Source organism: Thunnus albacares, chromosome 11 (assembly GCF_914725855.1).
Source record: "Thunnus albacares chromosome 11, fThuAlb1.1, whole genome shotgun sequence".
Classification (NCBI taxonomy): Eukaryota; Metazoa; Chordata; class Actinopteri; order Scombriformes; family Scombridae; genus Thunnus; species Thunnus albacares.
Genome location: NC_058116.1, coordinates 18092173 through 18114514, shown reverse-complemented (window position 1 = coordinate 18114514; position 22342 = coordinate 18092173). Strand labels below are relative to the sequence as shown.

Sequence of the window (22342 nt, the reverse complement as noted above, 5' to 3'; positions counted from 1 at the left end):
ATCTCAGATAGTCTTGATATGAAAGGCAACAAATCTGAAGCATTCAAACTATGTTGTTAAATGCACGAAGCCTCACTGATAAAAACATAATGAGCCCAAGTGTGTTTGTGGTAAATATGGCAACGACATGACGGTGCATTTCATGCAGCAGCGGATATGATGAAGTCTTTAATTAGATAAGTTTCGTTTCCTCTGACCGACCAGAGGAAAACCGTCCTTGTTAAGCTTTGTGGGTGATGCCTCTTAAAGTTTTGTTTCACCTGAAATGGTTCTTGATTTTAGTGGAAAACGAAAGAGACCGAGCAGACTGGAAACGACGTGTGATTTTAGGGTTGGACAGCAGCAGCCTTTATAAGCAGCTGAACTTCTGAATCAGCATCATTAGGTTTTTATTTACCCTTATCACAGCCGGACTGATGCAGGTCTTCAGCTATGATTGAGGTACTGTAATTTTACTACTTTGTGAATAATCATCTTTATCAGCAGCTCCATGTCAAGTAGGCATTATGGGGAAAAAAACAAAAAAACAAAAAAACAAACAAAAAAAAAAAACAAATTTATGTTGATTTGGTCATTAATTATTTCTCAAAATGCTATTTTTTTGTATTATTCTTCTGCATTTATTGTCTTTGTATTTATTCTTTTGTGCATGAATTCCTGCATACTTTTCCTGCACTTATTAATCTGTCCATTTCCTGGTTGGTGTTGGGCATTATTCAAGCACAAACTATGAATTCAGAGGTTTCACCAGCGTTAATTTCCACCAGGGGGTGGTCATTTCATCTTTTCAGTATACTTTAACAATAATTAAATTGCTGCAATACTATTATAGAGTAGTAGAGTAGTTGGTTGGGAAAGTCAGTAAGGCAGCAACATTGAATCATTGAAGCACATTTATTTGTGCAAATCTAAGCTAAGACTGAGCATCTAAGTGTAGAGGTTATGAAAAAGTTGCATGAAAACATAAAATTATGTTTTAAATGACTGCTGATCTCGAAACTGTCGACTCACTCATGTGTCACTCATGCACCTGCTTGTATGGCATACTGCTGTATTGTGGAGTAAAACTGCATGAAACCGGACAAACCAGTACACTAGAACAGTTTTAGCCTTACAAAATGGAAGTCAATCACAATTATGTTAGTTGTGATGAGTCCATGGGATCATACAAGCAGTTTCTTCTACAACACAGCTGTGACTCAGCAACATTATTTGGATACTCTAAATAGCAGGACTGATGGAACAAACAGCTGTTCTAGGTGTTATGGGGTTTTCCAGAAAACTCAGTGAGCCTGCACTGTGAAAGAGGAACCAGTTTTACCTGTTTTTACCTGTTTACAAATCTGATATAAACACATTTAGATATAATCAGGGATGTATTCCAGAAAGCGTTTATTGAAAACTCTGAGTTTGTTTAAGCCTGAGATGAGAGAAACTCAGGGTTTTCAGTTCCAGGAAGAGAGGTAACTTAAACTCTGGGTTTCTGTGAATCTAATGTGCTTTCAGGCAGGTTTTGTTCACCAAACCCTGAGTTTCTCTTTGTCTCCTCCCTCCTGCAGAGTCTGACTCAACAATTAATTTCCTCATTCATTCAGCCCATATCGTTCACGGACTGAATGAATGAGGAAGTCCTTGAGACTGTATGTCGGAATCAAAGTCCCTGCGTTACCTCCACATGTCCTTCTTTTATAATACTTTGACTCTGTGCACATTGATCAAGCAGCTGTCATGTTATTTGAGCAGTTCCTGCACTGAAATGTTTATTTAAACTGAGATTAATGTGTAATCTCAGTTCAAATTAAAAAAAATCTGTATCAAGCTTTAGACACATATGATTAATGAATAATTAGCCTATATATCACTCACACACAGTGGTTGGTTGCACTGATTTAACTTTCTTATCATAGTTTTCATTTTATATTGGAAATTATATTAATTTATCTTAGTGAGCAGGATTGTGGTGCACCTGCAAACTGCACACTACTTATAGTATGAAAGTGAGTCTTTTGAAGAGGGGTCAGGGGTCAACATCAAGTTCACTGAATACATTGTCAAAGTTTAGCAGAATTTCTACTATTTTGTTTTTAAAGTAATTAACAACTTATGTACATTTCCAGCTTCGTATACTTTAAGCCATGGGAACATCTATTCAGTTGTACTAATGTATTAGTAATAACTGTCCCTAAACTGGACTTATTTATGCTGCTTTTATCTGTTTTTGACTGATTTGCTTGTTCAGTTATCTATACTGGTATTCTCCCACTTTGTCTCCTGGAAAGCATAGTGGAAAACACAAGCAGATCTATAACTCAAGAAACTCAGGACTTAAATTAATAAATAATAAGTATAAAATAACTTTATTACTTGTCTGTCTTGATTAAACCATAAATGCAGGTGTAAATGTAACACAAATGCTAAACATATACAAAACCCAAACAAAACCTACAAATGACAAGTACGGAAAGAAAGTGTAATGGAGACAAATGGTGTGGTCTCATCCACTCTGTCACAATGTGTTTTAACAGAATTTCAGTGATACAGTGTAAATGTACTACATTTGTTTAAATAGTTGAAATAAAGTCACTGAATGCTGTTGAGCCAAGATCCAAACAGCCGTCTAAACATTTACTCTCAGTTTGAACCTTACAATCACACATCTCTATGCAAAATATGTCTTGTCTGTTTGATCTCTCTTTATCTTTTTAATCTTCAACTATATTTTTCATCTTCGGTTGCTTCCTCCTGTGTTTTGTCCCCATTCGAAGCTGAATGCATATATTTATATGCTGTATATATATATTAAATGTATCGTATAGCCCTAATACACAGTAAGATCCCACCAATTTATCATCCATTATAAAAAATCAGTCTGGTAAATGATGAATGAATGGACTTCGCTGAATAAAACTTTATTGTGCAACTTATTAATTCTTTTCCCCACTCCAACTCAGCTCTGTCACTGCTGCTGTGTTTTAAAGATTAATGTGCACAATCTGCATACAAGCGCATAAATACCGCCATTGGATTAAAATGGAGACAAAGTCGGCCTCCATGGTTATAAATGATTTATTTTCGCATCTTTAGTCTTGGTCTGACCATAAATGCCTGAACCATGCTGACCAAAGTAACAGAATAATTACACATGCAAGTAAACAATTACAGAGATGAAAAGAGAAATATAGATTATACAGATACAGATAAATACAGATTCAAACAAATACAGGTCATAATGCTTTCTATGTCTGTTTTTCATTTTTGTATTCATTTACTTCTACTTTTTATTCTATTTATTTTCTCTTTTTAAAGTATATCATACTCATGGCATTGCCAACACAGGGTTAGAGTTTTTTTATGTTTAGAAGTAAACAATAATGTCTGATTATGTACACTTCCAGCTTCGTATACTTTAAGCCATGGAAACAACTATTCACTTGTACTAATGTATTAATATATGTGCTTAAACTGGACTTATCTATGCTGCTTTTGACTGATTTAGTTGTTTTGTTGTGCACACCGGTACTCTCTTTCCTAATGGAAAAATAAAGTTGTTTGAATTGAAATAATAGGATGTTTTAAAGTGCTTAGGCTTTACAGCTTTATGTTAATGTAATTTGAGTTTGGTGTGGATAAAACAATGCATTTGTCACAATACTCTGACTCTCTTCCAGCATCCAAGCCATGAAGGATGATGAAAACAAAGAAAAAAACTCGGTAAGTTGCATCAGTTATGACTGATGACAGTAAGAGTGTTATCTTGGGGGCAACAGGTAAATGTTTGAGTTACTGGCACTGAGACTGCCTAGATTGCTGTTTAAGTTTTGCTGCAACTGCCAGGTGGTAAAAAATAGCCCAAACTAGTTGTTAGATAACGGTGTCAAACCCTGATACAAGCTAATGTTGCTCCCTTATTTCAGAGAAAAACACAATTTCAAATTTAACTATAAATTCTGATACAATATTTTTGACCTCTCTAGGAAATATAAATAGTATGTCACAGAGGATTACTGAGGACATCCATGTCCACTGGTGAATACATAGTTTTGGAAAAAAACATTTTGGTTGGTGTATCAGATTTATCTATGTAACATCAACCACTGGAGACTTACTGTAAAAGCTTTTTTTGTCATAGGGTCTAAGGATACACGGTGGTGTATTACTGAATGTTAAGTCCTGTAAGGCAAATTTGTGATCTGTGATAATGGGCTATACAAATAAAATTGACTTGACTTGACATAGTATTAAATCATCAGATTTAACACAGAAGTTTGGCAGTGTTAGTGCAGTGTTCACCTCCATTCAAAGAGACAAATGGGCAATGATAATTATCAGGGTTTAATGGAGTCATGCCCTAGTATGCTTCATATTAATAAATTATGTAATATATATCATATATATAAATAATAGAAGTTAATCAGAATCAGAATCTGTTTTATTAGCCAACAATGGAAGCATACAAAGAATGTGTCTCCAACAAGAACAAAAGTAAGGTAATAATAATGAGATAAACAAAGTAATATTAAAATTTAATTCAAAATGTAAAATCTATTTACAGAATGAATAATAAAAGTTGTGAAATGGGATATAAATGGGATATAAAACATGAAATATGACCTGCTATGGATAAAGAAATGAGTGTGACAAGAGCAAAACTTAAATGTAACGTGCAATAAATTATTAAATTATGTAACAGTGGAACTGTTAATATATATTATTCAACTACAGTAACAGAAATTTAAAGTGGGTTAAGATCCCCCTTATTTTCTCCATTTAATGTATTTTCCCGAGTGCTAATCAACTCAGTAAATGTTAAGGCCAAAATGATGTCCTATAATCATTCGTTAGTATTGTGATTTCATGTTGTTGTCATTACAACTGTGTGTGTCGAGCCTGTCTTATGAACACAACTCAATGAATCAAAAACACATATAATTAACTAAATATAATAATTCCACCATTTGTAACTAGTTGCCTTAACACTGTAAGATTAAGAATTCATATTCATGCCGGTCATGTTTTATAAGTGGACATTAGGTGGAGCAAGAGTCTTTTTTTAATTCCTTGTGAAGGCAAAGTCACATAAAGTGTGACATACTTGTGAACATCCTGCCACAAGTATATATTTATTTAAGAAAGACCAACCAAGTCTTTCTTGACCAATAAGGAAATACTAGGTACTATCTAATTTTATGCACAAGCTACATGTAAGTAAAATGTACTAGTTGAACATAAATCTGGTCCTTTGATTGGTTGTTCATACATTTGCCCTGTAATAATTCAAATTTTGACTCTAGTTTTCTCAATCTGTTATTCTGCTTTGTTTGTTGTTTGTTTGTTTTGTTCAGAGCTTCCTTCGGGGCAACAGCACCGCCCTTCATTGACTACCTGAAAGATGTTCTACGTCGATATCCAGATGGTGGACAGATTTTGAAGGTGAGTAAAATGCTCTTTTGTCAAATACTGTTTATAATAAATACTTTACATAACATTTCATATTTTAGTTGATACATGAATCCTAAAAACAGGTAATTTTATTACCTCTTAGAAGTTTCCTCTGTTCATTTGTTTTTCTTTGAGAGCTGTTTGTGTGTCAAAATGCCTTGTTTTTGGTTATGGTGAAAAAAATCTTGCTTATAAATATTCTCTTTATAAATCCAGATATTGGAGAGAGAGAGAGAGAGAGAGAGAGAGAGAGAGAGAGAGAGAGAGAGAGAGAGAGAGAGAGAGAGAGAGAGAGAGAGAGAGAGAGAGAGAGATTAATACATTAATATATAACATATTTTTCTAACCTTGAAAATATATAATTAGGTGCATATTCCATAGGCCTTTTTCATAACAGACATTTTAACTTGTCAGAGTAGGAAAAGCACACTAACGATGGCTTCATTCTAATCAACTGTCCCATCAAGTAATGACGGTGAGCCAGCATGCCAATACCAAAACAGCTGAATGGAATTTAGACTTCGATAATGATCTAAACCTGTGCTTTTCTTACTGTGACATGTCAAGATGTCTTCAGTGAAAATACCTACTGCTGTACCTTTACAAACAAGAAAATCATGCTTCATTTTAGTCATACATTGGTATTCTCTTGTATTTGACAATACGCTAAGTAACCCCATTTATGCCAATAGTATAGTCAAACTGCTGCCTCCAAAATTACCATACAATTGAATCAACACCACTCTGATGCAAAAGTGAACAACAACATAAAGCTAGGATTCATTGCAGAGCTTTTGTATTGGATTTCATTATATTTAGCTTCTGTACGTGTACTGAATAAACTGGTAACTACATGTATATTGTCTATCAATTTATCACTGTAATTTTAGTTTAAATAAAAGGCCAACTATAATCAATATTTGTAGCTCAGATTTGCAGCTTGGCGCAGTGGTACTACTGCAGATGAATGTAGGAATCCTTAAATGTGTTAGCTCTGGTCTGCAAATAGTTAAATTTTTCATTTGTCAACAGGAGCTGATTCAAAATGCAGATGATGCTCAAGCCACAGAAGTGGTTTTCATCCATGATGAGAGAAGCTATGGGACTGAGAGCCTTTGGACCGATGAACTGGGAAAATACCAAGGTATGCATGATGTTCAGAGAATATCGATGTTCAAGGGTTGTTATTAGCATCAGTCATTAAATGCACAGTACATCAATAAAATACAAATAGAGCAAATAGAGGGTGGCACAGACAGTGACTCAGTTTTTTAGCATCCCAGCAAGAAGGTCCAGTGCTCAAATGTCCACTCTGGTCCCTTCTGTTTGGAGTTTGTATGTTTTGCTTTTTTGTGGGGGTTTCCTAAGCATAGTTGGCAGAGAGGGCATTTTGTAATGTTTTTTTTCTCTTTGGAAAAAAAATCTTATTTTGTGATCTTGGCAATAACAGACTTTGTTTCCTGGCGACCCAACAGAAACTTGGTTCTCATGATCACTTGATAGGATGGCATTCAATTCTGATATGTTAATCATGTATATGTAGCAGATGTAAGGCAGTCTGCAAAGCTTATGTTACCGGTTCCATTTGACATGAACACTTATATATCTCTACATAACACTTTCCCAGGGACTGATAGACCCTAACATTACTATATTTTTGCTTAAGGGACTTAAGTGTACCTGTACAATACTGACACCTTACATCAGAGATAAAGCAATGTCTGACATAAATTGCCTCATGTCTGCTGATTATATGTTCACAACCTAAGAATCTTGAGCATTTTTATCTCGCTCAGTGTATGCTGGGATATGGGATATATCTCAAAATAAGCAAGAAGGTACAGAGAGAACATAGGGGGTGAATGAGCAACACATTGATGCATTTACCTAATTTCTTTGGTAAAAGTCTTGTTATTTAACCAGTCAGTCTTGTCTTCTTATTTTTGCAAAGGTCCTGCTCTCTATGCCTACAACAATGCAGCATTCACTGATGATGACTGGAAAGGAATTCAGACTTCAGGGAGGAGTGTCAAGCGCAATGACCCAAACAAAGTTGGGAGGTTTGGGATTGGCTTCAACTCTGTTTACCACATAACAGGTAAAACTATGCCTAGTTACCACACATATATTCCTAAAAGTCTCAGTACAATTCTTAGTGTTTAGCGAACATAGAATGCTTAGTTCAATAATGGGATAAACTCTGTTCCGCTCTATTCACAGATGTGCCAGGTATCTTTAGTTCAGGGCACCTTGGCTTGATGGACCCCCAAGAAAAAGTATTTGGGGAAAGAGAAGGAGGTTTTCAGTGGTCTTTAAAGGATGAAGAAGACCAAGAAGCTCTGATGAACATGCATGATCAGTTCAAACCCTTTCAAGATATTCTTTCACATGTAAGCAGACAAGAGTGGTCAAAAGTCATCATGGAGGATCAGCACTTCAACGGGACGATTTTCAGATTCCCCTTGCGCAATGAGGCATCAGACATCTCAGATAATCTATATGACTCTGATAGGGTTGTTCAGCTTTTTGATAGCTTCATTGCAGATGCAGACTTAAGCCTCCTTTTCCTGAAACATGTGACCACCGTGTCCTTGATACACATTAGCGTAGATGGTTCCGTTAACATCAGACTTGAAGTGAAATCCTCAGTCCCCACAGATGTGATTTTGGAATCAGAAGACAATACAATCAGAGAGGGTTCGACAAGATTCAAACTAATAACCCTCAACTCAGAAGACCACAAAGAAACAAAGTGGCTTTTGACTACATGCACCATGAAAGAGGGAAATGTGGAAAAAATCGATTCACTTGCAAAAAAGCTGAGCTTTTTCCCTCAGGTTGACTTGGCATTCCCTTGTGGTGAGAGGAGAGACTGTAGTGAGAGTAGACTGAGCTGCTTTCTCCCCCTCCCAAACAATGAATCCAACAAGACAGGACTCCCAGTTTATGTCAATGCGTGCTTTGGTCTCACAGACAACAGAAGACACATCAAGTGGCAAGAAGAAGACCAGAAACATGACGAACATGCTGTGTGGAATGAATTGCTGATGAAGGAGGTGCTCCCACAGGCCTACCTCATGATTATTCAAGATGCTATCAAACTTGCCCGAGAAGGTATTCTTAAAGTCTCTTCTGTGTATGATCTGTGGCCCGATATTGCTCAGATACAGCACAAAGACAAATGGTGTGTCATTGCTCTAGATGTTCTCCATCACTTATTTAGAGAAAACGTGGCTGTCCTCTCTCTTGCCGAAGATGAAAGAAAGTTTATCTCTCCATCTGAAGCTGTGTTCCCCTGTAATGGTCCAACGAGCCCTGACGTATTGGCTGCCATTAAAAGGACTCTGATTTCCTGTGGAGAAAATCTTGTCACTTTACCAGATAGTATTGCAAGCGCTATAAATGAGGCCTATCCACACCCCGAGACCCTAAGACATGTGACTCCAGCTTTCCTCAAGGACATTCTCCACAGGACTGGCATGCATAACCTCTCTAAAGAAGACAAACTCTGTCTTCTGGAATATATTTTGAGTGATGGAAAATACAGAGAGCTCCAGGGTCTTCTGCTGCTTCCACTCAGCGATGGCTCTTTCAGATCTTTCACAAACAGAGAGGAGGACACCGCTTTAATTGACAGCAATGAATTTCCAAGGTAGGGTTTTAATTTTTGGCTTCACACTCTACATATAAAAATATCTTACTGCTAGAAGTGAGCCCTTTGATGGAACATGAAGCCTAACTGATTGTCAACCATACACACTATTACTATATACTTGCTATTGACAAGATAGTAAGCAAAATATAGGCCAAACCATGTGGTTTATGCTCATTCTGTCCCATTAGTCCACTACAGACTATAAGCAACAGTAATGTCCGCTTCATAAATACATGATGACTAAATGGATAATGGCATTGATATTTTCTACTGATGTTGCTTTTGTAGCTGTGGTAACTAAAATGTTAAGTAACTAATGAAAGAGACCAACTAATAAACAAACTAACATTTGGCCAATTCTGAATGAAACCATTGTGTTTATAAACCAGTTTTGCAACTTTAACTATGCAAAAATAAATGTTGCAGGTGTGATGGTATCAGGGCAAAACACCCAAACACACAGATGCCACAGATGTGGCTCATGTTATTGTTTTACATGAACAATGAACAAACATATCTTCTGTGCAGATCCTTGCTGCCATGTTGCAAACACCTCTTCATCCCAGATGATCTCAGTCCAGCCTGCAGTGCCCACCTGAAACAACTGGCCAGAGAAAGTAAGAATGCCATTTTGTAGAAAACAGTGTTTTAAAAGTTATTTGTATCTGTCGTCTGCATGTTTTTCATACTACATACATATATTTTACAGAAATATTCAAGGTAGTCAACATTGATGCAGACCAGGTGAAAGAATATACAAAGAGGTATTTGCCAGAGGACTGGAAGCCAACAAGGACGGGGCTTGTTACCTGGGACATCAGCAACAGTCAGCATCCACCTTTAGACTGGCTCCAACAATTCTGGAAATTTCTCAACACTCACTTCAAAGAGTTAAGTGGTTTCACTGGAATGCCATTAATACCAGTCAGTCCCCTGTCTGTCAGTCAGCCTGTATTACTAGCAAGAGTACAACAGAAAACAACCCTCATTTTTCAGAAAAGTAAACAGATTAGCTTGCCAGAACAAATAGCTCAGTTAGTAAACAAATTTGACGGCAAAGTGGTGAGAGGAAATGAGTGGCTCAAACACGAAGACCTAGACTCTTATGTGCTGTGCCCATCTCCAAGGAGTGTCATGAAAGTCCTGATGAATTTAGATTCTCAGCATCTCATCAGTGAACTCCAGAGTGCCAATCACAGAGCACGAGAAGAACTGAAAGATTATCTCTCTCGTCTGGATTCTCTCTCAGGCACTGAGAAGGATTTACTCTCAAAGTTGCCTCTGTTCCAAACCATGAAAGGATCGTATGTTGCAGCTCAATCAAAACAGGCTGTGCTTTTAGGTTCTGGTTTAACCATACCAAAAGAGCTCCCCATGCCTGATTCAGTTGTGCAGTGTGCTACTGAGGCTGATCGCAGACTATTACAGCTGCTCAAAGTTAATCTCTTGGATGCAGTTCAAGCAGCTAATCTCCTCGTTGACAGTGTTGAGAAGGGGGCTTGCAGCAAAGAGAACACTAAAAAAGTAATGACTTGGATTTTACAGCATGGTCATATGATTTTCTCTCAAAATCAGACCTTGAAACGCAGATGTAAGGACTTGAGGTTCATTGAAGTGAATGGAGAGATGAAAAAGACCTCAAGCTTTTTTGATCCAAGAAATCAAGCTTTCAAAGTCATTTTTGAGTCGGATCTCTTCCCCCCACCTTTATATGCCCAGACATCACAGATGCTTGAAAGCCTAACAGATCTTGGGTTGATAAATAAAGAAGTAGATGTGTCACCTGGGCACTTGTTGCATGCTGCCACACAGATTGACAAACTCCATGTTGACTCTCAAACCGAGGCTCTCAAAAGAGTTCAGGTGCTCTTGAAAATGCTGGATGCTAACGATCTACTGTTCAAGTTTTCTCATGAACAGCTCAATCGCCTCAAAATGCTAAAATGGATCCCTTGTGCTGAACCTGGTAATGACAATGATTGTTTCTTCTGCCCAGATGAAATGAGACACTCTATGTATGAGGATATTGTTGGGCATGTAATGCCTCTAGTGGGAAAGCTCAGTGACAGAGTAAGCGATAAACTTGGTCTCAAATGCCTGCCCCCACCTGGAAAAGTGATTGAGAATTTATCAGCCTTGATATCAAAAGCACAGCAAATAGCTGATCCTGACACAAATGTGGATTTGAAAAGGAAGTTGCATTGCATTTACAAACACATGCAAGATCACATCTCTGTATTTGCTAAAGTGGTGAGCAAGGACAAATGCTGGCTGTGGAGCCACAACCAGTTTGTTGCGCCACAGGATCTGGTTCTAGACTACCCACGTGGTCTAGATCTGAGCTCTTACATTGGAAAGGTGCCAGAAGAATTTTTGCCTTACAAGAAGCTGCTCTGTGAGTTTGGCCTGAGAACATCACTTTCCGATCAAGAAATTGTTGGCATTCTTCATTTCATCAAGAAAACCATTGAGGGAAGGCAACAGCCTTTGGCAAGTTCCTCTGAGATAAAAGTCTCAATAGAAATTCTTAACTGGCTGTCAAGAGAGAAGAAGACAGTTCAGGATGACATCCCAGTGCCAGTCATCATAGAGGGTGGCCAGTTTACCCTCAAACCACTGTCAGCAACAGTATTCTGTGACGTAAGCAGAAAAGGTTTGGAAGAGCTTCAGTACAGCCAGGAGGAAATCCATGTCATACATGAGGAAATACCAAGAGCGACAGCAGATTGGCTCAACATCCGACTCCTCAGTACCCACATCCTCGATCCAGAGTTAGTGGGAATTGAACAGTGTGGACAATCTGAACCAATAACAATGAGGATTAAAAACATTCTTAAAGAGTATGACGAAGAAAATGACATCTTCAAAGAGCTCATTCAAAATGCAGAGGATGCTGGAGCAGAGGCCTGTAAATTCTTAGTGGATTTCAGAGTGCACAAAGACACCCCTGAAAGTCTCATTGATCCTGGCATGGCACTCTGTCAGGGACCTTGTCTTTGGGCATTTAATAATAAGCAGTTCACAGCTGAGGATTGGGAAAATATTGTCAGAGTTGGTGCTGCCTCAAAGGAAAACAAGGTGGAAAAAATTGGAAAGTTTGGACTCGGATTCAATACTGTGTATCATGTGACAGATGTCCCATCCATCCTCAGTGGAAACAGACTTCTCATACTTGATCCAAATGTAACTCACCTTAAGAAGCACATCAAACACAAAACAAATCCTGGAATCAAGCTGGACCTCTCCCAACAGCGACATTTTCGTTGTTTCCCAGGTCAATTCGGGCCATATGAACGCATTTTTGATTGCAATTTCACCAAACAAAGTCCACCTCCACCCTATCAAGGCACTCTGATCAAACTACCTTTCCGAACTAAAGAAGAGGCTTCCAAGTCAGAGATCAGCACAAAGGTGTATCACAACGACAATATCATCACTTTTCAACAGCACTTAACTAACAACTCACAAACTCACCTGCTTTTTCTTAAGAACATCAACACATTATCTCTACAAAAGATCTCAAACAATGCATCAACTCCACCAAGAGATGAAGAAATGGAGACCCTCTTCACTGTCTCCAAAACCACCGTGAGTACAATGAGAATTCCCAATGAAACTTGTGTTTCAAAGCAGAGTCAAGCTGAGAAATTACTGATGAAACATGATGAAAAATGCAAAGGGATAATTGACTGCTGCACAGTTAACATTGTCCAAATAACCAGTCAGCAATCTGGTGTAAATGAAGTTCAGTCCTGGCTCCTGTACAACTGCTTTGGGACACATCAGTCTTTGAAAATATACTTTGAGGAAAACAAGCAGACAAAGTTCTCTTTGCCCATCGGGGGGGTTGCTGTGCCTTTGCTAAATGATCCAGAGACTGGGAAATTGGCCACATTACACTCTGAACTTGTTGGACAGGCATTTTGCTTCCTTCCTCTTTCCATTTCCACAGGTCTCCCAGTCAATGTAAATGGAACGTTTGCTGTGACGAGCAACCGAAAAGGTTTGTGGGAGAGTGGAGTGAAACTTGAGTGGAACAAAGCTCTTCTTCAAGATCCTGTAGTGACAGCATATGTTACTGCACTCTTGGCACTAAAGAAAATGTCTGAAAATGAGCAATTGGACAGTTACTGTTACCACAACTTTTGGCCCAATAGGGAGAAAGTGAGTGAAAATTTCAAACCTTTAGTTGACGAATTTTACTCCACCATTGCCCAACACTCTATTCCTCCAGAGCTCTTCAGCGATGGAAAACACTGGTGCTCAATGAACAATGTCATATTTTTGCATGAGAGCATTGAGGAGGATAAAAACATCAGCATGCTTGCAATGCAGGTTTCCCAAAAACATGTAAAAACACCGTACCATGTTGTTCCTCTTCCACTATGGTTGAGAAATAGCTTCAAACAAGCTGGCCTTGAAAAGGTTCTACAGAATAGAACATGGAACTGGGAGAAGTTTTATCAAGAAGCGGTGTTTAACAACCTTGCTACCATGGACCCTAAGAGTAGAGATACTCTTGTGCTGCATGCTATTGACCTTAATATTAAAGAAATTGACAATCTACTGGTCTCCCATCCATGCATCCCTACAACAGGCAGACGGCTCCAGTATATCAAGAAACTTGTGAATCCCTCAGGGAAAGTGGCCTGTCTTTTTGAACAAGAAGAAAGACGATTGCTTTGCGGTACCAAAAATGACTTTTGCTCCCCCAAAAGGATTCAACGCTTATTGGAGCTTGGAATGGCAAGTGACGATCTCCCATTAGAGGACATCACCGAGAAAGCAGGCACAATCAACAAAACCTGGAGCACTGACAAAATGAAAGCATATGGGCATCTGAAATGCCTTCTTGAACTTATGAAGAATCACATGTACAACAAAGATTCCCATCACTGGGAAACACTGAGGATGACAGAATTTCTGCCAGCATTTCCCCCCAGTGATACAAAAATGGAAAGACAGGTAATGCTTAGAAAGCCCACTGATGTTTTTAGTGACAAATGCTCCCTACTTGTCAACATGACACAACCTGTCCTGGATCATTTCAATCTGAAGATACATAACACTGATACACTCCTACAAATTTTGGGGGTTCATGACAGTCCAGGGCCTGAGATGGTGCTTCAGCAGCTGCAAGAAGCACATATGCAATCTCAATCCACTGACAAATCCATGCTTCACAAAATAGCCTATGAATGCTACAAGTTTCTGGATCAATGGCTCTGTGTTCCTGGAAATTCCACTTTCATTTCACAGAGAGCAAATTCATTCCCATTCATTCTTGTTGGCAATGCATTTGTAAATGTGAACCGTGTAGCTGAAAAAGAACAATTTGAAGCAAAACCCTATCTCCATGTACTTCCACCTGCCTTCACTGGTTTCAGGAATCTCTGGGAAAGTGTAGGTCTTGAAAAAAACTTTACACTCACTCAGTATCTGACTGTGCTCCAGGAATTGCACATTAAACATGGAAACAAGCCCCTGCCAAAGAGTGATCTCACTATTTGCCTCACAATTCTGAACAGAGGCATATATGATGCAAAGGAGAAAACGAGTGACTGTCTCATACCCAATGAACAAGGTGTTTTACAATCTGCAAGCAAGCTTTTTTTCAATGACAGCCCATGGATTCCAATCAGTTCAGGCATCACATTATGCCATGAGAATATCCCACGTGTTATGGCCCTCCATTTTGGGATCAAAACAACCAGGCATCGTACTCTGCAAAACCATGTAGCTGAGAACATCTCACCATTTGCCTTTGAGTTTGAACAGCAGGAGAAACTAACTGTTCGAATTAAAAACATAATTTCAGCCTATCCTTCAAAGAAGGATATCCTTAAAGAGCTTATTCAAAATGCTGATGATGCAGAAGCAACAGAAATTCACTTTGTTTGGGACAAACGACAGCATGGCACCGAAAAAACATTTGGTGAGAAATGGAACAATTTGCAGGGTCCAGCACTGTGTGTGTTCAACAACAAAGTCTTTTCTGAGGCTGACCTGGATGGCATTCAACAGCTGGGAGAAGGAGGAAAGCACAACTCTCCAGGGAAGATAGGAAAATACGGAGTTGGATTCAACTCTGTTTACCATCTGACTGACTGCCCTTCAATCCTCACTGGAGATAAATTACTCTGCATTTCAGATCCCAATCAAAATTACATTGAACATCATTCAGGAAAATCATCTTCTGGAATTGGTTATAAACTAGATGGCACTTTCAAGGATATGTATAAGGATGTCTACAAATCCTTTCTTCCAGACGAATTTACTCTTGAAAATGGCACTATGTTCAGATTACCTCTAAGGTTGGATACCATGGCAGACAGCTCTAAAATATCCCAACAGGGAGTCACTGAACGTGACATGAAAGAACTCTGCTCTGCCCTCGCTGAAGATCCCGAAGGACTAATTCTGTTTCTGAGAAACATCTGCAAAATACAAGTCCATGAAATCAATGAACATTCAGGGAAACTCAAAAGCATCTTTGTGGTTGAAAAGACTCTACCAAAGACAAGCAAAAAGGAAAAAGATGCTTTTGTGAAGCTTCTACAAAATGCTTTACAATCTGACAAACCAATAAACACACACACAGCCATTTATGGAACCATAATTTCCACCTCAGATAAAAAAGAAAGTAAATGGATCATTGCAGAACAGTTTGGCACATTCAAAGACAGCGGTGGAAGAGAAATAAAACTGTCAGACAAACTTCCCCAAGCTGCAATAGCAGCGTCTGTGAGGTCAAATATCAGTAACACTTTAAATCTAGCACCATCCAGTCCTTTTAATGGAGTAGCCTTTTGTTCACTTCCACTGCCTGGGAAAACTGGACTGCCAGTGCACATCAATGGAAACTTTGAGGTAGATTCCGCCAGGAGAAGCCTTTGGAGAGAAGATGGCCAAAGTCTGAAATCTAACTGGAATGAATCTTTGAAACAGAAAGTCATAGCTCCACTGTATGCAGATCTCCTTCATTACATCAGCCGTGGCATTGCAGAAAAGAAAGTCTCTCCTGCGCGCATTGAGTCATTTTTCAGTAGCTCATACTTGTGTTTTTGGCCAACTGTGTCCAAAGATGTTGGTCAAGAGTGGCATGAAATGATACATGAGGTATACAGATCAATCAAAGAAAGAGGCCTTAATGTGATTCCAGTGTTGAGGAACTCAACACGTGTAATTGCAGAACGATTAATTAAAGAGTACTCTTTTGACTGGTGTGACATCAGAGAAACTGAATCAACTAAGGCACCTTACCTGACACACTCATTAGGTGATCACATTAATTCCATTTTGGAAGACCTTGGAATGAAATTGGTTCCTTTTTCCATGCAAAAGATATGGACTGGTTTCAAAACTGCTGGCATTGAAGTGAAAGATGTGAGTCCTTCAACTGTGCAGACTTTTCTGAGAACAAAACCCCTCAATGACCCAACGCAAACACATGAGGGTTTACCCCTGCCCATAACTGCCACTCTGATCAGAGATCAAAAGCGATGCTCAAAGCTCTTGAATTTCTGCTTAAAAGGTCTTGAACTGAAAGAGGTCACCAAGGACAATTCCAATTTACTTGATGAGCTTCCTCTTCTTCTCACAAGAGATAAAGTTTTGAGAGCATTTAACTCCAAATCTCCAAAGCAGATCTCAAGATATGACAATCTGTTCATTGACTACGAGGACCAATTTGCAGATTATGAAACTAACGAAGACCAGATGAAAGTTCTACTAAGATTCAACCTTGTCAACAATGTGACAGTTCCCAGTGCAGCCAACTATTTGAAACCTGTAATTCAGCGTCTTTTTCAAAACTGTGAAGTTGATCCCCACAGTGGTCTTCATGTGCCAAACGAAGAAATGTCAAAGTGGCTTAAATCACTTTGGATGTTCTTCACAAGTCAAATTAAATCTGAACCATCTACTGATGATAAACAAAGTCTTACATTAAGTGCTGTGAGGCAGCTCTTCAATGACTGCTGTATTTTACCTGTTGTGTGTCCAAGGTTAAACAACAAGCACTTGCTGCAAACAATGAAACACATGCCAAGCGTTATTCAGGTTGCCTCAGAAAAGGACATATCAGGCATCCTGTTTAAACTTGGTTTTATGAAGCTTGACGGTGCATTCTTCATTGACATGGACCGACAGACACGTTCACTTCTATACCCTGAACTTATGGATGTGAATGATAAATCTTCTGTGTTGGACCAAGTTTTCAACATTAACCACTCAGAGTTTTCCCAGCTTTCCACTGAAGAGATGAAAGAGCTTCAGAACTTCCTGCAGTCTGGAGTATCCAAAACCAAAGACATTCAAGAGTATCAAAGGAAGCTCAAATCCTTGCCATTATTTGAAACAATACATGGTGAGCGAGTGAGGATTGATGGACCTAAAGGGGTATTTATCCTCAACATGAGTACACCTTCAATGGATAGATTTCCAGACTTGTTCACCCTGCCTGACAGTGACAGCATTTTTCTCAAATACAATCCTTTGAACAACAGTGCATCAGAAACATTGAAAATCCAAATCCTGACTGACCTGGAGTATTTCATGCAGTTCATTCTGCCCACTGTACACAATCTCACAGAGAGACAGAAGCTTCATTGCTTCATACTGTTAGTGTCACTACAACATGATTCCAATTATCATCAACATAAGGACAAAATCATCTCCTCAATGAAGACGGTGAAATTGATCCGCAACTCTCAGGGCACATTGGAGATGGCATCATACTACTTCGATGAGAGTGTTGTGTTGTACAAGGCAATGTTGTCACAAGAAAGATTTGTGCCCGAGAGATTTTGGACTGAGGTGTGTGAAAAAAGTCCGCAAACAACACAACCAAAAGAGTTACTCAGAGAACTTGGACTGAAGCATGTTGTGACAAAAGACGACATAATAAAATTCGCACATCAGTTAGAAGTAGAAGCAAAAGGAAACAGTCCACTTGACAAGTTGAAACATAAATCATCATTACTTTTCAAAACAGCCTTGAATATTGCAAGTAATGACAAAAACAAAGAGGAAAATTTGCTGGAGACCATAGCCGACATCAAGTTCATTTTTCCTGTGAAAATCAAAAATGAATTGTGCAAATATCACCAACCATTCGCCACTGAGACAACTGCTGTTAAAATCAGAGGCTCTTTGATGGAAAGCGATCCTAAGCATCAAGAATTGATTTGGTCTGTAATGGCAATTATCCATGTGCCAGTTTATAAGTCAGAGAAAGTTCTGAAAAAAATGAAAAATGCAGGAGCTCTTGAACAACCACCTCCACAGTGTGTAACCAGAAACATAAGCAACATCTGTCAGTCACCTTGTGATAGTGAGAACTTGATCCAAACCCGTGCAGATGTGTTTCGAAGTTCTTACGCCTACTTGCAAACAAATGGGTTTCAAAGCCAACCACTGGATGGTCTCCCAGTTGTGCTGGTTGAAAAAGACACAAAACTTGTGAGGACTGATAATACATCTCTTTCACTGCCCCATGACCTTGAGTTCAGACCCTACTTGTACAGAATTCCTCCAAAGGATGTCATGTTTGCAGATTTCTTCAAGAAAATTGGTGTAAAGGAGGAACCTACTGCAGAGCAGTACTGTAATGTTCTGGCAGCAGTTTATGCTGATTCCTGTTCTAAACCACAACTAAACCCAAATCAACAGAAAACTGTTAAACGAGCTGTTAAGCAGTTGTTTGATTTAATTAAAACTCATGGAAGCCAGTCCCTTGTTGATGTGAAGACTCTATATCTTCCTGCAGTAAATGGTAAATTAAACCCATCATGCACACTCTACTACAATGACACAACATTTGAGACTAAAAGGTTAGAAGAAGCACTGAAGGATGAGTTCCTGTTGCTTCAGAAACTCAGTGAATGTCATTTGGATATAGACACTTATGAACATCATCGATTGCTGCAACTGCTGCCTCCAAAATTTCAGCCTAAAATGCTGTCTAAGTTCACTGAGGAGAAAATCGTGGAATCACACATGCAGCTTTGTGAGCAAACTAACTGTGAATTTAGTGGATTTTTTGATCAACATCTGTCTTCAAGAGCATTTCGTCATGGACTAGTCTGTCTTATTAGAGAGCAGTCTCAGGGAAAAATAACACAAGAAGTTGCCACTGAAATGTGTGAAAAGACTTTTGGCAGTATTCAGATTATCTGCTGCAAAAGCTTAGAAACAGAGCTTTGGCTGGAGAAACAGCCACTAAAAAATACTGCCGCTGAAACTGACGTTTACGCCAAACAAGGTCAAACAGGTTGCACCTTTTACCTAAAACACAATGAGGAAACAGCTTTTAAGGTGATAAATGAAGTTAACATGATATTGACGAAGGTGATTAATGCTCTTTTAGGCCACAGAATTGAGGCATGTCACCTTCCAGTCCTCGGACAACTTCTCATGTGTGACAATCTGCAAGATGTTCAGAAAACTCTGGCTAAGAATGGGATCCATGACAGTGCTGAAACAGAAACCTCCCCTCTCAATTCTCCTGCCCCTGGGACAAATATTCCAGAAGAATGGCATGATTCCTTAGACATGAACATCCTCAATAACTTTGAAGAGGGGGAATATGTTGGCTACATGACTAACAACAAGTATATTTATGCAGTTATTGTTGAAGAACTGCCTGGGTATTCTGGACCATATTCACGGAGATACAAAATAGAAATTGGAGAAGATGAGCCAATTGAAGTCAGTTGTTTGGATCTATATCAGTTTAAATGTGAAAAGAAGCCTAAACCTGCTGAAACTTCTTGCATGGAGCTGGTGCTACTAGCAGGAGCTGTGCCAAATTCTTCCCAACCGTCATCTACAAGATCCTCACCAACATCTATTGAAGAGGCTAAAAGGGAAATTGACAAATGTTTGGCAGAGATCTGGACTCTTCCTGAGGAGGAGAAGCATAAAGCTATCAGACGACTGTATCTTAGATGGCATCCTGACAAAAACCTTGACTGCCAATCGCTCGCCAATGAGGCATTCAAATACTTGCAGAATCAAATTGATGAGCTCAGCAAAGGCAAAGGCAAAGGCAAAACTTCTGGCTCATCCTATCCAGGGGGAAGATCAAATTTCAGAGACTTCTACCAGCAATGGAATCAAGAGGCCAGGTATCACAGAAGTGGTCGAGAGCGATTCTTCAGGGGCAACCGTTCCTACAACTTTTGGACCCATCATGAAAACGTCCCGAGGCCAAACAGAGAGGAGGCCCAGCGCTGGTGTAGACAGGCTCGCTGTGATCTAAATGCAGCTTACAAAGACACTGGTGGGGGGAGCACAGAGTGGTGTCTATTCAAAGTCCATCAAGCTGTGGAAAAGTCTCTCAAAGCTGCACAGTATAAAAGACATGGTAACCCCAGCAGCAGCTCCATCTCAGCCATTGCTTTAGAGGTTTCCCTCTACAACCCTCAAATGAGAGATCTGCCTCAAATTGTGGACAATCTGAAGACGTTGGGAGTGGACGCCAAAAAGACTCAATATCCCAACTGTCATCCATTCCCCCACATTCCAAATGGACAGTTCAAAGCAGAAAATGAATTGCAAGCAGTGGAAAAGGCATCTGAGCTTCTCAGTAGAGTAGAAGCATATGTGAATTAGGGAGTCAAGGCAAACACAAGTCATGTTGTTGTCAATATTTTTATACCTATTAAAAATGCTAGCCATTATGTGTATGGTACTGAAAATGCAAATATTTTTTTGTAATGTTGTGAGCATGTATAACCTACTACCAAGGGCCAATTTTATCACTTTATGACTTTGTTATGAAAATGCAAATAGCGAATTTTTTTTGCAATGTTTTGAGCATTTATACCTAATTACTGAGGCCAATCTTATCACTGTATTACTTTGTTATGAAAATGCAAATATCAAAGATTTTTTTGCAATGTTGTGAATATGTATAACTAATTACTGAGGGCCAATTTTATCACTGCATAACTTTGCAATGAAAATGTAAACATCAAGGATTTTTTGCAATGTTTTTACAATATAATTATGATTTTTTTATAGTTTATATAAGTACTTAAGTGTTAAATCTTCTATATTTACCTACTTTTATAACACCTCACTGAGGATCAATACAACCACTGTAAGACTTTTTTGTAATGTTTTGAGCATGTATAACTTACTACTAAGGGCCAATTTTATCCCTTTTAACTTTGTTATGAAAATGCAAATAGCGATTTTTTTTGCAATGTTTTGTGCATTTATACCTAATTGCTGAGGCCAATCTTATTACTGTATAACTTTGTTATGAAAATGCAAATATCAAAGATTTTTTTGCAATGTTGTGAGCATGTATAACTAATTACTGAGGCCAATCTTATCAATATAAAACTTTGCTATGAAAATGTAAATATCAAGGATTTTTTTGCAATGTTGTATCTACAACTTAGTACCTAGGGCCAATCTTATCACTGTATTACTTTGTTATGAAAATGCAAATATCAAAGATTTTTTTGCAATGTTGTGAATATGTATAACTAATTACTGAGGGCCAATTTTATCACTGCATAACTTTGCAATGAAAATGTAAACATCAAGGATTTTTTTCAATGTTTTTACAATATAATTATGATTTTTTTATAGTTTATATAGTACTTAAGTGTTAAATCTTCTATATTTACCTACTTTTATAACACCTCACTGAGGATCAATACAACCACTGTAAGACTTTTTTGTAATGTTGTGAGCATGTATAACTTACTACTAAGGGCCAATTTTATCCCTTTTAACTTTGTAATGAAAATGCAAATAGCGATTTTTTTTTGCAATGTTTTGAGCATTTATACCTAATTACTGAGGCCAATCTTATTACTGTATAACTTTGTTATGAAAATGCAAATATCAAAGATTTTTTTGCAATGTTGTGAGCATGTATAACTAATTACTGAGGGCCAATTTTATCACTGCATAACTTTGCAATGGAAATGTAAACATCAAGGATTTTTTGCAATGTTTTTACAATATAATAACTATGATTTTTTTTATAGTTTATATAAGTACTTAAGTGTTAAATCTTCTATATTTACCTACTTTTATAACACCTCACTGAGGATCAATACAACCACTGTAAGACTTTTTTGTTGTGTTGTGAGCATGTATAACTTACTACTAAGGGCCAATTTTATCCCTTTTAACTTTGTAATGAAAATGCAAATAGCGAATTTTTTTTGCAATGTTTTGAGCATTTATACCTAATTACTGAGGCCAATCTTATTACTGTATAAC

General features: G+C 38.3%; 2 protein-coding genes across 3 annotated transcripts in view; one reads left to right on the top strand and one right to left on the bottom strand.

Moving 5' to 3' along the window:
- The window catches only part of LOC122992092 (zinc finger protein 774), a 28238-nt gene that overhangs the window by 2164 nt on the left and 3732 nt on the right, over positions 1 to 22342 (bottom strand). The window lies entirely within an intron of this gene.
- si:dkeyp-118h9.7 (sacsin) lies at positions 124 to 21658 on the top strand. 2 transcript variants are annotated; one of them, XM_044365672.1, is made up of 8 exons: positions 124 to 441; positions 3669 to 3711; positions 5343 to 5430; positions 6472 to 6583; positions 7391 to 7537; positions 7660 to 9091; positions 9623 to 9711; positions 9804 to 21658. In XM_044365672.1, the coding sequence occupies exons 2-8, from the start codon at positions 3686 to 3688 to the stop codon at positions 20708 to 20710; spliced, it is 12801 nt and encodes a 4266-aa protein (XP_044221607.1). In that variant the 5' UTR covers positions 124 to 441; positions 3669 to 3685; the 3' UTR covers positions 20711 to 21658. The 2 variants fall into 2 exon arrangements, with proteins under 2 accessions (XP_044221607.1, XP_044221608.1); XM_044365673.1 differs by lacking the exon at positions 124 to 441 and having other exon boundaries at positions 1674 to 3711.

What these genes read in the sequence shown, in the direction of transcription:
- si:dkeyp-118h9.7 (XM_044365672.1), top strand. Translation starts at nt 3,686, where the DNA reads ATGATGAAAACAAAGAAAAAAACTCG. An exon ending in AAAACAAAGAAAAAAACTCG is followed by an intron (nt 3,712 to 5,342) that starts GTAAGTTGCATC and finishes TGTTTTGTTCAG; the next exon opens with AGCTTCCTTCGGGGCAACAG. An exon ending in GAAACAACTGGCCAGAGAAA is followed by an intron (nt 9,712 to 9,803) that starts GTAAGAATGCCA and finishes TATATTTTACAG; the next exon opens with AAATATTCAAGGTAGTCAAC.